Source organism: Platichthys flesus, chromosome 20 (genome assembly GCF_949316205.1).
Source record: "Platichthys flesus chromosome 20, fPlaFle2.1, whole genome shotgun sequence".
In the NCBI taxonomy this organism is placed as follows: Eukaryota; Metazoa; Chordata; class Actinopteri; order Pleuronectiformes; family Pleuronectidae; genus Platichthys; species Platichthys flesus.
In genome coordinates, this window is record NC_084964.1 from 2,559,898 (window position 1) to 2,576,874 (window position 16,977).

Below are 16,977 nucleotides of genomic sequence, written 5' to 3' on the forward strand. Positions count from 1 at the left end.
ATTGAGAAGCAATTGTTTCAAATGTAATTTGATCACTTGTGTCACTTCAGTTTTTCACAAGACATTTGAATAGACATCTGATAAAAGAGAACCTTTAGGTCAGGAATTTATAAGTGAAGGAAGATCAAGCTCCTGGATTTAATCAATACTTTTCAGACAAATTGTAGCAATTTAATTTCAAGCACATTGGGTGAGAAACAAAAAGAAGGGAGTTTGAGGCCTGTGTGGGTCTTAGACGCTGACATTTTATGCCCAAATATGAATCTGTAAGTTAAGAAAATCATTGGTAGATTGATAATTCACCATCGACTAAAGTCAACACTATATCGCACAGTGTAGTGGAACATAATAGTGTGGAATACAATTATCATACTTCTCCTTTGTTGTTTTGCCCTGACCAAAACAATATGGTGTAGTAAACTGTAGTATAGTACAATATTTATGTTATAATAGAATAGAACAGTAATATCGTATTGTGTCGTACATTACAGTATTGAATAGTAAAGTATAGTAGATAACATATAGAGTAGCAGTAATATTGTATATGAAATAGTATTGCTAACTATATTATCGAAAGCATCATATAGAATATTATAACATAATATAGTGTATCAGTGTAGTATAAAATCTTATATTATTATAGTATAGTATAGAGGAGTAGAGAAAATAAGCATAGTAGTACTGTATGGTAAAATGTAATTTAGTGGTGTATTATAGAAGAATTTCATAGTGTAGTATACTTCAGAAGAGTATTATAATATAGCAATTTTTAAACAGTAAATTACATTGTGTTGTACAGTTCTGCAATCAACAATAAAGTACACAACATTACACTCCTAATTATTGATATTAAAGACTTCAAATAGTTCCTGTTTATGTATGTCCCCGCCCTGTGTGCAGCATTTTTTCATTCTAGCTGAGGTGGAGTGTTGTGGTTATCATGGGGGAACTGTTCAGGAGCGAGGAGATGACCCTGGCCCAGCTCTTTTTGCAGTCAGAGGCCGCCTACTGCTGTGTCAGTGAGCTGGGAGAACTTGGCATGGTCCAGTTTAGAGATGTAAGTACAAATGATCTCAAGTTGTGATCTTGTCTGTAGAAAGAAATAATCTACATTGAAGCCGGGTAACATGTGGCTGACATGTGACATCACACATGTGTTAATTCATGTATTTAAACTAGTTTAGAGTTCATTTCCTGGGTCACTTTTTGTGTTTTTTAGCAAATATCTTTACAGCTTTTGTGCCAAACTATTTTTTTCTTGTCTCTTCCCACCGGCAGCTGAACCCAGATGTAAACGTGTTCCAGCGCAAGTTTGTGAATGAAGTGAGGAGGTGTGAGGAGATGGACAGGAAACTGAGTAAGTAATGAGACCTATTAACCATAAGCCCCAAGCAAAGATATAGTGCAGCCCCATGTTCAACTGTATGATCCCCTCTTCCTCCTCCTGTCAGATGAAGACCACATAAATTTGGTTCAGATATTTTGTTTATGTTTGTCTCAAGTGAGTGTTTACAATCAAGTCAGTTACACTTATTTATTATTTCATCAGCCTCTCTGGAAAAATGTGGTATTTTGCTGAAACGTGAATTGTTCCGGTGAACAGGGTTTGTGGAGAAGGAGATCAAGAAGGCCCTCATCGCGACTGTGAACACTGGAGAAAACCCAGAGGTTCCTTTTCCCAGGGACATGATCGATCTGGAGGTAAACAATCAGAAGCCTAAAGCACATACATTTAAAATGTATCATAATGCTCTTTGTGAATCTCTAACAGTGAGCGTCTGTTGTTTGTTATTGGCAGGCCACCTTCGAGAAGCTGGAGAATGAACTGAAGGAGATCAACACCAACCAGGAAGCCCTGAAGAAGAACTTCCTGGAGCTGACAGAGCTCAAACACATCCTTCGTCGAACACAGCAGTTCTTTGATGAGGTTTGTCTCTCTCTCTCTCTCTCTCTCTCTCTCTCTCTCTCTCACAAACACACACACACACACACACACACACACACATCACTATATGACCAGAAGTTCATAAAATGATTCAGTTGATGTTCTTTTGTACGCATTTATATGTCCACACCATCAGTGAGCATGGTTCATTGAAATGTACATCAGTTTTATTATTAGTTTAATATTACAGAATAGTGCCACAAGCATTATGTCAGAATACATATACTATATAAAAATGTACAGTATATGCTTTAGTAAATGTGGCCTTTCTGATCCGTCTTTGACAGATGGAGGATCCCAACCTGCTGGAGGAGTCATCATCACTGATGGAGGCCAATGAGGGGGGTCGCGGGGCCCCTCTCAGACTGGGGTAAAGCATGAGGGCTTCATCGTATTCTTTAACAAACGCTATTTATTTTTTTGGCAAATATTAACTCACCTTAATGGCAACAGGTAAAAGTTAACTGTATTTTGACTGCAGTCTTCTATTAACATGTCCCTGACTTAAATCACGGGATGGTTTTTGTTGATTGAATTTAAGACTTGTCCAGTTTACTTAATTTAATTATTGTCCCTCAGCAGACTATCAGATTAGAATGATTAGAGCAACCATATAATCACATCAAACTCTACATATCCAAAGCATTTTAATATTTTGTCAGAAATGCAGACTGATAAGTCATTGTACTTATCTGAGATGATAAATACAATGACTTATCATCTCAGATATTTTTTGTGGAACAAAACCTGTCAATCGGGTATTCAGCTGATTTATGGGGAGAGCCCTGGAGGCTAGGTGAAAAGGAAATTTCATAGAATCTTTTGCACAAATGATATAAATGTGATTCAAGAGCGTTTGGCTCTATAAGTGAGCCACAATCGTGGCTGAGTTTGGTGTTATAATCTGTCTGTCAAGTATCATCAAGTATCCATTTAGGCCATTTAGCTTGCAAGGACTAAATAATACAGAAATGTACAAAAGTATTATATATATAATATAAGTAGTGTACTCAGGTTTGCATGCACTTTTTACAGGTTTGTGGCTGGAGTGATCAGCAGGGAGAGGATTCCCACCTTTGAGAGGATGCTGTGGAGGGTGTGTCGTGGAAATGTTTTTTTAAGGAAGGCAGAGATCGAGGACCCCTTGGAGGACCCAGCCACGGTCAGCATACAAAACAAAAAAGACATAGAGGAGTAAAGAGAGTAGAAATATTGCATGGTCATTGTACAAAAGTACAAGGTAGCAAACACTTATGTAGGATAATGTCTACCTTGAATACTTGCATATTGGAATCAAATACATATACCACAACATTTGTTCTTACATTTTCTTTCCAACAGGGAGACCAAGTCCACAAATCAGTGTTCATCATCTTTTTCCAAGGTGACCAACTGAAGAACAGGGTGAAGAAAATCTGTGAGGGGTGGGTGTCACATTCTGTCTTCCTGCCTTTACGTCATACTATTTTAGGATTAAAGCAAAGCCCTAGATCACAGGCAAACCTCCTAGATTATGCCACAGGAGGGGCAGAGGTCAACAGACAGAGGTATACTATAAGATCAATTGTTATAACAGCCGAGGGCCATACTGAATTATTGAACACATATATTGCACTAACCTCTCTCCGATGGGATGGCTGTTACTGCTTGCCTCTGGTGTCAGATGGTAATTATGCTGATACCGGTATCTAGTGTTTGTAGAAGTTAATTTATTGTTGTAGGTTGTCGGGCACATCAGCTGGCTCCACATTTACAGCTTATGTAATTTTCTTTTTATACCCCGAATCCTTTTGCCAGTTTATGTGATGCTGTATTTGCAGCACTTAGACACAGTAGTGTTTACAACAGTCAGCCGCAAAGTGTGTGTTGGCAAAAAGCAAAAGAACTGCCTGATGTTATGATGTTGTTGAATGTATACTAGTCCCTACATTAAAAGTTAGCATGTGAAATGAAATTGTGGTCCGAAAATGATATAGATTCTCCTTTTCCACCAAGGCAGTCCCAAGGCCAGTCCCAAATCACAGTTTGTGTTACAGGATTTAACAATGTGTGACATTATCTGCCCTTAACCCTTAACAAGATTAAGGTAAAACTGCCATATATGTATATATTTTAATATAACAAAAAATGGGCGATGGACCCAGCGATTCACTGATACATGGTATAATCGTCCAATTGCCCCACAGTGCAGGAGTAGACATGACACATTACTAACATAAAGCTTGTATGGGGTGGATAAAGTTGACACATGCTTGACTCTATTGGCTGGTGTCTATTTCTAGGTTCCGTGCCTCCCTCTACCCTTGTCCCGAGACCCCACAGGAGAGGAAGGAGATGCTGGCTGGAGTCAATAGCCGAATTGATGACCTCCAGATGGTATGTTTGTCTCTGCAATGGAGCAATACCTCCGCATCAGCATTACTGTATCAAAGTGAGGCCGAGTGTGAATCAGAAGAGGAGCGGGAATCACATACATAAATTAAAAAGATTTTTGAGAATGAAAACGAAGTAGGGTGAGGGTTGTTAACCTTTGAGTAATGTCTGTTTATTGTTTGAGTCACATTACCATCAGCAGTGCAGTTCACTTTATTAATTTAATATTTCTTTCAAAGCGCCTTTGTAGACTTTTTAGCAATGCTTTCCACCGAATCAAAATTAATTAATTTAACTCTGCACAGAAGGATATCTGTGTTCAGGAGCCTTCTCAGTTTATCTTTTTATCTGTGAAAAACCTTTGACCTGTCTCAAAGTGGTTCCTTAAGTTTTTTCCTTATTAAGCCTGGAAAAAAACCTTGGTTCCGCTTGACAGGTCTTTCTCCAGCCTGAGAGAGACTATAACGGAGCATCTTACACAGGATGACAACGAAGATTGAGTTATGTGTACAAACATGACCTGAGTCTAAGGACAGTTGACATTCCAAATTCAATACTTTTTAAAAATACAGCTTACACTCTGATCCAGAGAGGAGATCCCAAGGGTGCAGCCTGATGCGATCAATAGTGAAGAGGTCAAAGATCAGTGCCACCCATCCCACCCATGAACAGTATCCACAGTCTGAAATACATGATTCTTGCTGTTAGCCCTAACCCTAACCCATTTCGCGCAGTTATTGTAAGTCGGTTTGGGTAAATGATATGTAATGAAATGTAACAAAACAAATCTGCTCCTGTAGGTGCTGAACCAAACAGAGGACCACCGTCAGCGAGTGCTGCAGGCCGCCTCAAAGACCATGCGGGTGTGGTTCATCAAGGTGAGGAAGATGAAGGCCATCTACCATACCCTCAACCTCTGTAACATCGACGTCACCCAGAAGTGTCTGATCGCTGAGGTGTGGTGTCCCGTGTCAGACCTTGACTCCATCCAGTTTGCTCTGCGTAGAGGGACGGTGAGTTACTTTGGTTGAGTATTTGTTTGTGTGCATGTCTTAGGTCTTTACTTTTATTTTGGTTGACCTGTATCCCAGCATCTCTCCATGACTCTTAACTGTTTAAAAAAACAAAAACATAATTGGTCTTTGCAAACAGACATTATTTACATGATTATTTGCACATAGAGGAGGTAAGTACGATCCCTTCACAAATGGTAACACAGGTCACAGATTGAGTCGAGTGACTGGATACAGTTTTTTGGTTTAATTCCAACATTAGACAATGTAGAGTCTGAGACTGTGAAGATCTCTAGAAGCTAGCTGATAGGACACCTACAGCATGAACAGTACCAGCCAGTCGAGGCAGATTGCCGCCCACATTGAGTATGCTTCTGCTAGAGGTTCCTTCCAGGTAATGAGGGAGTTTTTTCTCTCCAAAGTTGCTAAAGTGCTTGGTCATTGTGTGAACTGTTGGGTTTCTCTGGAATTGTTCAGGTTTGGAATTTAATCTGTGATTGATATGTGAGGATTCTTTTGACTCCAGGAGAGGAGTGGCTCCACAGTGCCATCCATCCTCAACCGGATGCAGACCAAGCAGACTCCACCTACATTCAACAAGACCAACAAGTTCACATCAGGCTTCCAGAACATCGTTGATGCCTATGGCATCGGGAACTACCGGGAGATCAATCCAGGTCGAACAGGAGATTCTTTGTCTGTGTTTGAATTCATGAGTCATCACATTAGTGCATATTTGAATTTCCCTTGTCCCCGTCCCCGTCAACTGTTGAAAAGCCTTTCAGAAACTCAAAGTACAAAATCTTCTATCTGTATGAAACCAGGATTCACTGTGATTAAATAGAACCAAACTAGAACTGACAAGAAATAATCAGTGCATCAAAAGTACATTTGTGCGAGAGCAGTAGAATGGTGAACATAACATGACTCTGTTGCTGTATTGACAATGCCGTTATGAAAATATACATTGTAAATAGTACAATAGCTTAATTTACCATTAGAAAAATATTGTTATACTTTTAAATACAATCTTTTTCTCTCACCTTCCTCACATCCTCAAGTATAATGCAGTATCATTTTTTTCGACACATCATTTTCTATCAGTGCATCATCTATTATATAATTTTCCAAATATTATGATTATATATTATTGAATTATACAAGTTTTATACATGTGCATTTAATATGTTAACATTCCTTGTCTTTACTACCTTGGGTGTAAAATGCTGGTCAGTTGTATTCCCAAAAAAAGGAGTAGGCTTGACCTTAACTGCCAAACACTTAAGTTCCCAGCAGCTTGTCAACTTCAGCATTCATCAGTGATTATTGCAGATCTTTTAGTCTAATGGCTTCATCCTGTGTGTTGCCTGTTACAGCTCCGTATACCATCATTACCTTTCCTTTCCTGTTTGCGGTGATGTTCGGTGACATGGGTCACGGTTTGCTAATGACCTGTGCTGCCCTCTACCTGGTCATCCGAGAGAGTCGCCTCGTCGCCCAGAAGTGTGACAATGAGGTGCAGTAAAGACGTTAACAATCAATCCAATGATAAAAAAGATTCACAGTTCAATCTCACCGTGCACATATTAGAAACATTAAACATATGAAGTTGCTGTGTGTCTCTGTAGATTTTCAACATGGTGTTTGCGGGTCGCTACATCATCCTCCTGATGGGGCTCTTCTCCATCTACACCGGCCTCATTTACAACGACTGCTTCTCCAAGTCACTGAATATGTTTGGCTCTGGATGGAGCGTCAGGCCCATGTTTAGCCCCAAAGGAGCTAACTGGACGTAAGTCAACCAACTCTGCTTGGACTGATACTGTCTGAGAAGATTTTTATTCTTGATTACAAAACTCAAGTTAATTTAATGATCTATTAACGGTTTCTTTACCAGCAAGGAACAAATGAGGTTCAACACCACACCTTATATATGGCATGACATTTTGTTGAAGTATCTTAACTTACTTGGAAATATGTTGATTGTTTGAAACCATTATAGATACCACCTATCTTTTCAGTGTATACTAAAATACTAATATAATTCAGGTATCATCCTGTTCTGTCGTTATACAGTATAACATGTGTCTGACAATCATATGATTGAATGTAGATGTTTCAGGTGGTAAAATGTTCTGTTTTCTAAAATGCATATCATGAGAATAAACTTGATCTGTCCTAGATTTGCGACCCTGGATGGAAATTCTGTTCTACAGTTAGACCCTGTTGTTCCTGGTGTGTTCAACGGGCCCTATCCCCTTGGAATCGACCCGGTAAAACCTGCACACCCACTAAAACAACAAAAAGGAACATCTGGCTGTTATTTTCACTGGTGTAAACTGGTTTGTTAGCTAAAAGGATAAGGCTAGAAATATTCAGTTTTTTTCTTATTGTGAACTTATCTGTGAAGGTTCTTAGTCATAGGTCCTGGTATCTGTAGGAGCTGTTCATAGGCAACTTGACTTGCTTGTGTTTCTTGATGATGTTTCACCTCTCATCCAAAAGACCTCTTGAGTTCTGAACTGAAGAAATGTAAAGATTAAAGAGCCAAACCAGAGTGGCAACAGTAGAAAACATAATGGAACATATAATGCAGTGGATATATTAGTGCACGCTTATAGAAATGAGGAGTAAAACGGAACAGATGGCCGTCGTTGGGTCTCAGTTGTGACCCTGTTGTTTGGTCTCTGCAGATCTGGAATCTTGCCACCAACAAGCTGACATTCCTCAACTCTTTCAAAATGAAGATGTCTGTGATCCTGGGTGTCATCCACATGCTGTTTGGAGTGTCTCTCAGTCTCTTCAACCACCTGTAAGTGCTACACTCAGTGATAACATCAGTAATGACTCTGGGTTATTCTACTACTTGTGTGTGTGTGTGTTTGTGTGTGTGTGTGTGTGTTTTTTTCCAGTGGGCCTTCATGTGTGAATGCAAATGTCCGAATGAGAGCCTCTGGAGAGGCGATGACATTTCTAACATGTGACAGATGCAAAAAAAGGAAAAAAAGCAGGAGACCCCTGTGTTTGTCTCTGTGACAGGGTTGTTTTTTAGCTGTCAACCAGATAAACTCAACACAACGTAGAATTTAACAATGTGGAAAAGCAAGGTGCTCGCAGATAAGCCTGTGTTGTGCCTGAATAAAGCGCTTTGTCATACATCTATCTATCTACATACACACGCATGAAATGGAGAAAACGCTAGAGAAAAACCCAAATGGAGTGTGTAACAGATGTGTTTTGTCTGTGTGATGTGTGTAATGTCTTCACTGCTCTTACAGGTACTTCAAGAAGCCACTGAACATCTTTCTAGGCTTCATCCCAGAGATCGTCTTCATGTTCAGCCTGTTTGGATACCTTGCCCTGTTGGTCTTCTACAAGTGGACGGCATATGACGCCTTTACTTCCAAGGATGCTCCCAGCCTGCTCATCCACTTCATCAACATGTGTCTCTTTAACTACAATGACCCTACCAACAAGCCCCTGTACAGGGGACAGGTGCTCCATTCCTCATCCATCCGTCTGCTTCTCCCTGCTTCCTAACTCCCTCCCTCACACTAACATGGTTGAACACTTGTCGAGAGGTGCAGAGTAGCTCATAGTAAACAAGTCCACAAAAAGACAAGGTGCGTTCAAATGCTTCTTTCTGTAGAACTAATTGGCACTCACATGCATTTTCTCAGGACAGTGAAAGAACAGTATTTCAAATTACTCTAATAACCTTTATTCTGCTAGCGAGATCTACAATTCCACCACAAAACATTGGGACAGTAATGTGGTTTTCATTGTTTTAGCTCTACTACAGGACATTGGATGTTAGTTAACACTATAGCGCCAAAGGGAAACTTTTTCATCATGCTGTGGAGGATGCATATTCAATCACAGTTACGAGTAGCCTAACCTCTTTATATCTAATGTGGTTTGCTCTCTGCAGTAGTTAAACATATATATTATTTTTCCGAACCAACCACTCATCCTTGAAGCCTTATGTATTGTCAAGGCCAAATCTACTCAGACAATGCTGAGAATTATACTTTATTGTAACCACTTTTAAATTCGGTTTGACCAGAAAATGGTCGTCTTAGCTCTTAGAGGGAACTAAAAGAAATGCCACAAAAATACAAACTGGTTAACGACCCTATCTCCAAGCAGGACTACGTCTCACTTAGCCCTGTGTCTCATCCATGTGACGTTAAATAGGGCTGTTAGTTCCTGTTTCCTGAATGCTATTTTCATCCACAACAATACTTTTTAGGTACTGTTTAGGTTGCTGTGACGCTGTCTTTGCTGACAAATGATATGCTCACTCTGCCTGTCAGGCTTGTGATTAACAAACTCCCTGCTGTGCCTATTTGGGAAATCAGCTGCCTGTTCTTGATTTGATTGGTTAGGATGGAGAGACTTGTTTCTGTACTGTAATTGGCCATTGGAACAATGGACCTTAGGTTTCTCTTATATCAAGGAAATATTGTTTTCTTTGTTTGAAGCAGCCTTTGGGAGAGCAGATTGTGAAGGTCAGCCATAGGGAGGTTTATCCCAGAGGTTCACACCCGCTCAGTCCAGCTAACAATATATGTGGCTAGTATTAATTTCCTCCTCATTTGTGAGATGACGTTGTAGATGGAAATCGCCAGGAACTGCGACATCTGCTACATTCGTTACATACCAGCACATTACATATATTTGTGACAAGAACCTTGACTGTAAGGAAGCAGAGTATAACAGTTCCGTGGTGTGTGTGTACTACCAGTGAGAGGGAGGAGGGACTCAGGCCTGGTTAAGAATTCTTCTGATAACTGCTACACATCATCAACACCTTGTTAACCTCTCTCTGTTTAAATCTGTAGATGGGGATCCAGATTTTGTTGGTGCTGATTGCCCTTGCATGTGTACCCTGTATGCTGATTGTGAAAACAATGGTGCTTCGGCGTCAGCACCTGAGGAAAATGCAACTGGTATGTGGATCTGACCCCCCCTATGACCTTAATGCCACCTTTGATGAGTAACAATTATAACCTTTGACATAACCCTTTTTCCCTATTCTGCCATTCATTTCAATGCATATTGTATTGTGTTATGTGGTTGGTTGTGTTGCCATGAGAACTGCTTAAAGCCTGCCTTAGACGAAAATATGTTTTGAAAGGAAATTTGCAACTGAACACCCTAACAGTGTTTGATCTGCCATTTTAGTCTTTATTCTTGGCAAGTTTCTGTTCAAATGCTATGTATCCAAAAAAAACCTGTTTAACCATGGAATGTGAAATATACAACTCTGGGGCTGCACCTTGTTGTGTAACACTTCAAAGTGCTGCAGTCCCATCCGAAAGAAGACACGTACCTGTTCACAAGAGTTGTGGTCACATCCATAGGAACATTTCTCTGTTGAATGGAATTATTAACTTTGTCAAATGTAAGCTTTTGCAGTAGTTTGTAGATCAATTTAATGCATCAAAAGTTAATATTTTTCAAAACTTGTTTTCATTAGTCAACATTATTTGCTGGAATGATACACGATCAAGCAGCTAAATCCACATCTGAAGAACTATTTTTAGGGCAGGAGAGGTTAGTGTTTTATTGATTATACCGTTTATGAACTGAGCAGAAAATTTGTATGAAACAGTCGTACTTGAACCATTCATACATCATTCCTTTTATCGTATAGCTGTTGGATATATTTCTTTTTGGAAAAAAAAGCCTTCGCTCACAGTACTGGGTGTCCTGTTTGACTAGAAAAATGAAAGCAAATTATGATGATAAACCTCTCTCTAAGGCTTGCTTTAAGCTAGACACTGTGGCTTTTGTATCTAGTCGCAGAAGAGGGAAGAAACCCCTGCAGAGAATCTAGAGCAGTCTTTAGAGCAAACAGGCGTGTCCTCATCATGCACCGGGCTCACCCAACAGGGCACACAGAAGTTCGGAGGTGTCCGGGTGGGTAACGGGCCTACGGAGGATGAGGCTGGCATCATGGATCACGACCACCTCTCCCAGCACTCAGAGGACGGAGAAGAGGTGAGTCCATTAAACATTAACAAAAAATGGAGATTAAACCCTTTTCCAGGCATTTACTATGTATGATTTCATTTTTTTGGTAGGATTATTATACAAACTATATGCTTCTACTGCTTGGATTTACTGTATCAGACTGCCTGTTGCAGTAAAAGAGTAGATATGTCTTTCAGACTAAATTGTGTGTTTTGTTGTTGTACGTTCACTTCTTTTTGGTCTAACTTGTAGTCTCTGTTAAAGGGTTAAAAGTAAAAAGTAAAAATAAATAAATTCACCAGCTGTCTGTTGTATCTTCATATGAGAAAACAGTCTTCCTGGGTTGGAAGGGGAGAGGGCAGAGATGTGGGCCTTAGAGGGAAAGGCAAGGCTGGTATGGACCAGAGCTGATAAGAGATGGATTTTCCATTTCAGTAACATAAACAAAGTGGAATATCTGAATTCTGAAAACACCTCCCAGTTTTTCCTTCTGTTACTTAGAGGTTTGGGGTCTCACAGTTGACCAGCATAATAAATCTCTTTATGGTAAACATATTGCATAACTGTAAAGTCTGTAATTTGTTATCATTGTTCCAACTGTATAATATTCCGTGGAGCCATGACTTATCAACTTGGTGATGGAATTTGATATTACATAATGTTCAGAGCAATAATAACTGTAACAGTATCAGGCTGTTAACATCCACATACATTCGATTCATATTGGTTCATCATAAAGAACCCAAACTTGCATCACTTTTGTTTGTATTATTGTGTATTATCAGGCACATACACTGACCTTTTAACTTATAATCACTGGTTTAAGAGTAGCACCTAGTTCAAGGTGTTGGGTGTATGAGTTCTGGCACTCAGACTTATCCATACTTCCACGGTCATCCTCATAATGCACTGTGGCATCTTTAAGGAAAGAAATCTGAGCATGTCCATAATGAAGGATCTTTTATTATTATTATTATTTACCCAACCACGTGGTCCAAATCTAACCCGCCGTCTCGAACAATCTCTTACAATGTTAGAACTTCAGAGTCTAGTGGAATGAAAGTTCATAACAATGATCCAGAAGGAGGATGGAAACATCTGGACTGATGAAGTGCCTGAATTTTACCACTAATCTTTGACTTTCATTTACTTTCAAGCAATCAGAGGAGGAGCCGGTAAGAGCCTGATTTTGGTATTTTCTCAGCATGTCTGGATGCTGTCTTGATCTGATTGTGATTGTGAGAGGGGGGCGGGGCACTCAAAACAGGTCAATCTGAGGAGGGCTGTTTTAGACAGGGTAAAAAGGTGCTGTTTTAAATGATCCTTGTGTTATTTTGACCAAAATATGTTACAGACATTTCATTAAGACCCCAAGGAACCATTTCAACTGTGGTAAAATGGGCATACGATGGGTCCTTTAAGTCAGGTCAGAAGCAAGTCACAGTATGAACGGGTGTGAGATTAAAGAATCAGGAATATTTTTCCAATCTGGGAATTATTAGTAATAATGAGAATTGCCAGAGAGACATGGCAGTCTACATGGACACCGACACATTTCAACCATAGTTTGTTGTCTTTGACGTGTTAGAGACATCACTGAGTTAATATACTAGCCATCCTAATAATAAATGGAGGAATCTTTGTCTGTGCCTGTTTGGTTAGTTCGAGAGTATGTTCTATAGAGTATGCTCTTTACATGATACAATTTTTACCAATTAACCAAATGTTCTCACCCTGACTTAAGGGGTGGGGTTGTTGGGGGTTGCACTGTCAGGCTTATCACCAATCTTGAGCTAGTTACAAACCTTACTTTAATCACAGGCGGGATCCCTCGGTTGTGATCGTAAACCAATAGTCACATGACGCTAAAGGAAGGCAATCTAATTTGCCCATGTATCTAACTATATAAGAATATGTAGTGGTAAAGTCTGTGCATGGGGCTAGTATAGCCAGTAAAGGGATTGGATAGTACAATAAAATATAAAATGTATATATATAAAAACAGCAGAAAAATATATATAAATATCTAAATATATAAGAATATGTAGTGGTAAAGTCTGTGCATGGGGCTAGTGTAGCCAGTAAAGGGATGGACAGTGAGTTGGTATATAATAATGAGATGATATTTGTATCCACATCTTGGCTGCTGAGTTATTCCTCCTCTATCAGCCACAGTGTAGATGTATAGATCTGAAACCAGACAGATGGGGGTGTAAAATGCAATGCTCAGATAGAAAGTGGCTCTTGTTTAATTTAGCATGAGAGGTTAAAGGTTAACGGTTTTGGTAGCTGGTGTTACTGCTTTATAGATGCACCACATATGCTGCTTTCTACACTGAAGGAATATTCTCTAATTTTAAATTAAAGGTATGTGTTATTAATAATAATATAATAAGTTATAAATCGGAAAGAGCCTCCAGTCTTGCACTCAAAAGATCTGCTCCAGTAGCATTTTTTTTAGACAAAGCCAAGGCTTCAAATATCTCCAGAGAACTGCTGAAGTGAGATTCATTCAACAAAATTACTTTAACATTATTTTATTTTCAACCAGGTGACCAGAAGAAATAAAATAATTTAAAATGGTCACAGGATAGTTCGTTCTCTGACTCTGAAGCTGCAGAAAGATGCTTAGGGAGATAGTAAACTTGATCATAATTTAGTGACAATAAATCCTGGTCAGTAGTTAATAATCCAGTATTTGGTCAGTTACTACCGCAATAGGATTGGTATCAACAAATCCACATTACTGGTTAAGCTGTTGTCATTTGAACAAGAAAAATGAAGTGAAGGCTGAAGAAGGAGGCTGGTCTGACCATCAGCAAGAAGCCTTAGAGGAATGCAGTACAGTTCAGTGTTTGTTGATAAAAGGTGTGAGCGTTCCTGGGAAGGATGGAAGCCATCTGGTTTTAAAAAAAAAAGAAAAGCTGAGGTTGTTAGAAAAAACGGGTCAACAAAGGCGATATCTCTGTTCCCGCAGTAATCCAGTAGCCAGATGTGGAACTGATGTAGGCGACTGCACATCATGTCACCAAACTGCGGGGATGGGGGGCGGTGGTCCAGAAATAACTCATCTGTCAGAAACACAAACTGTTTCTGTAATGTTGTGTGTGTCGGCCTAAACAATTGCAGAGTCAAAGTTGTAATGCAGAATTTTGCAAGTATAGCTGTAGAGAAGAAAGCTCTGTGACTGGGACCCGCCACTAACAGGATCATGCAGGGTCTGCCAGGAGCAGCTTGTGTATCCTCAAGTTAATGAGGAGTTAATGAGCTGCAAGACAAGATGTTTTACTGTGTGATGGGACAGAGCTGATGACTGCAGGGGGATTATGAACAATGACTGGCGAGGGAGTCCAGGTCAGGGAACACGTACACAATACGCTCTCATGTGCACCCTGAATGACAGGAAGTTAGAAAAGACCACTAAGGAGACAGAAAAGCCCTGTAAAAAAAAAGGTTGTTTCTATCCACTGGGCCATGCAGCCATAGTGGAGTGTTTCAGAGTATAAGGCGCTTGCAAGCTTTATTTCTTTGACCCGAGGCTTTTGCTTGTGCTATTTCAGTGACAGCACCAATATTGCCTCTTTCCTCATCGCGTGCGACACTCTCTGTAATTGCAATAAAAAAAATCGCTTAGGACTGTTAAATGTGGGGGGCAACATAGGGCCGGCAAATAACAGGGCGTTGTTGTACATTATAACTATATGCTACGAAATCATGTGTCTATACACAGTTGAAATATTTAGTGAAAACAATCCTAAACAGGGCTTCCCTCTATTTTGCCATTACAGCATGTATGCGTTGTTTTCATTAGCTACTTGACTCAGATCGCCTTTGAATGGGAACAATGAGCACTGTTTCCTTGAACTCTGTTTCATGATTCCAAGGACAAAAGAGAAGCATGGAAAGAGGAAACCAGACCAGGGCCAAGCCACACCCAACAGGGGCAACGTAGCGCAATAGACTCCCATGTTTCCTCCACTCTCAGCCCACTTCGTACAGGAAAGGCTTGTCTTGCTCAAGGAAGGAGAGAACGGAGGAACTCTGTTGGCTTTACAATACACAAACAAGTCCCTGCACTGTGATCCTGTTCAGGGGAAAGAAGAAAAAAACTCCAACGAGCATGATATCTTTGCTCTTTGTTTTCTGCTTGGAGGATCAGCCAACAGTCAAAGGTCAAAGAAGGCACTCTTAAAGGCTGTTTAAAGCAATTCAAAATATATTTTCTGAGTTTGTAACAACACAGAGCAATGTGTTATCAACCACCCAGACAAATTTGATTGCTTAAAAGAATCAGCAGTATTCGGCTGCTCCTTAACCGGGCGTAGCTTCCGTGGCCCCTGGGCCGGCCGCTGCCTAGAGTTGCTGTTGAAAAACCCAAACAGTTAGTACAACCAAGCTACAGTCTCCCAGTGTACACAGTATGTCAATTTACTAAAGCAATGTGGGCTGTTGAACTGTTTTTTGATCATATTTGAATTAATTACACTGATATCATTAAAAGTAATCGTCAGTGTTGTGTTTAATTGCAGCGTCGTCTGTTCAAAGCTTCCTTTTGTCGTACTTGAACTCATCACCTGCATGTGTGCTTCAGTGCAGGCGCTTCAAGCCTAAGAACCGTGGCGAGAGAGAACCATTGATGCTGCGGGGCTCTAGCTCTTAAATAGTTTGCGGGCAGGCTTTGATAATGAGGGCCCCATTTGACATGTTTACCAATAAAATATATGATGATGTTGTGCGATCAACTTCCCAGACTCTCTTAAAAATCAGGAAACAAGGAATTCATGTAAAACGGTCAAACTTCACAATTTCGGACTAGATAGTTCCCATTCCTTTCACACGTTTTTTGTAATCACTTACTGATAGCATGTTAGGAGACAAATGACTGTGTTTGGTTTACACGGTCTTTAATCCTTTGAGTTGATTTCCATTTCCATTTTAAGTCATTTCCACTGCTCATTGTTATTATTGGCCACATTCTGATAGTACAGCTGGTTGATAACAATTTCTCAATGTCAAGTAGAAGGTTGAGTCTTAGTTTTAAAGATTATACAAACAAACATACGCAGATTGTACCTTTTAGTTTTATTTGGGGATGTTTACTATTGCGTTCAATATTTTAAAAAAACATGCTGTTTCCTTTATACTGAAAAATCTTGAAACATAGACAATGAACAGACTGAATAAGCAGAAACACAAGATGGAATGTGAGAACCTTAACAAACGGAGCCATGTACAGTGCTGTGAAAAAAGTATTTGCCCCCTTCCTGGTTTCTTATGTTTTTACATATTTGTCACACTTAAATGTTTCAGATCATTAAACCAATTTTTGTATTAGACAAAGATAACCTGAGTAAATATTAAATGCAGTTTTAAATGATGATTTCATATATTAAGGGAAAAAAGCTATCCAAACCTACCTGGCCCTATGTGAAAAAGTAATTGCCCCCCATGATAAATCCTGAATGAATTGTGATTAACAAAAAATTTTGGAAAGCTGAATTCAATTTCAAACGCCACACCCAGGCCTGATTACTGCCAGACCTTTTGAATAAAGAAATCACTTAAATAGAACCTGTCTGACAAAGTTAAGTAGGCTTAAAGATCTTAAAAAGCAACACATCATGCCTCGATTTAAAGAAATTCAAAAACAGATGAGAAACAAAGTAA

At 39.6% G+C, this 16,977-nt stretch overlaps 1 protein-coding gene across 5 annotated transcripts in view; it reads left to right on the forward strand.

Moving 5' to 3' along the window:
• The window catches only part of atp6v0a1b (ATPase H+ transporting V0 subunit a1b), a 28,382-nt gene that overhangs the window by 1,575 nt on the left and 9,830 nt on the right, over nucleotides 1-16,977 (forward strand). For 2 of the 5 annotated variants that reach the window (XM_062378549.1, XM_062378548.1), the window contains 18 exons: nucleotides 901-1,057; nucleotides 1,279-1,357; nucleotides 1,604-1,701; nucleotides 1,799-1,927; nucleotides 2,233-2,315; nucleotides 2,981-3,107; nucleotides 3,287-3,369; nucleotides 4,228-4,321; nucleotides 5,119-5,331; nucleotides 5,858-6,008; nucleotides 6,708-6,847; nucleotides 6,960-7,123; nucleotides 7,514-7,604; nucleotides 8,025-8,143; nucleotides 8,610-8,826; nucleotides 10,176-10,283; nucleotides 11,137-11,337; nucleotides 12,468-12,485. In XM_062378549.1, coding sequence (XP_062234533.1) covers nucleotides 941-1,057; nucleotides 1,279-1,357; nucleotides 1,604-1,701; nucleotides 1,799-1,927; nucleotides 2,233-2,315; nucleotides 2,981-3,107; nucleotides 3,287-3,369; nucleotides 4,228-4,321; nucleotides 5,119-5,331; nucleotides 5,858-6,008; nucleotides 6,708-6,847; nucleotides 6,960-7,123; nucleotides 7,514-7,604; nucleotides 8,025-8,143; nucleotides 8,610-8,826; nucleotides 10,176-10,283; nucleotides 11,137-11,337; nucleotides 12,468-12,485 — 2,232 coding nt within the window. In that variant the 5' untranslated portion in view covers nucleotides 901-940. The remainder of the gene's footprint in view (nucleotides 1-900; nucleotides 1,058-1,278; nucleotides 1,358-1,603; nucleotides 1,702-1,798; nucleotides 1,928-2,232; nucleotides 2,316-2,980; nucleotides 3,108-3,286; nucleotides 3,370-4,227; nucleotides 4,322-5,118; nucleotides 5,332-5,857; nucleotides 6,009-6,707; nucleotides 6,848-6,959; nucleotides 7,124-7,513; nucleotides 7,605-8,024; nucleotides 8,144-8,609; nucleotides 8,827-10,175; nucleotides 10,284-11,136; nucleotides 11,338-12,467; nucleotides 12,486-16,977) is intronic. The other 3 variants (XM_062378551.1, XM_062378550.1, XM_062378552.1) reach the window with 3 other exon arrangements.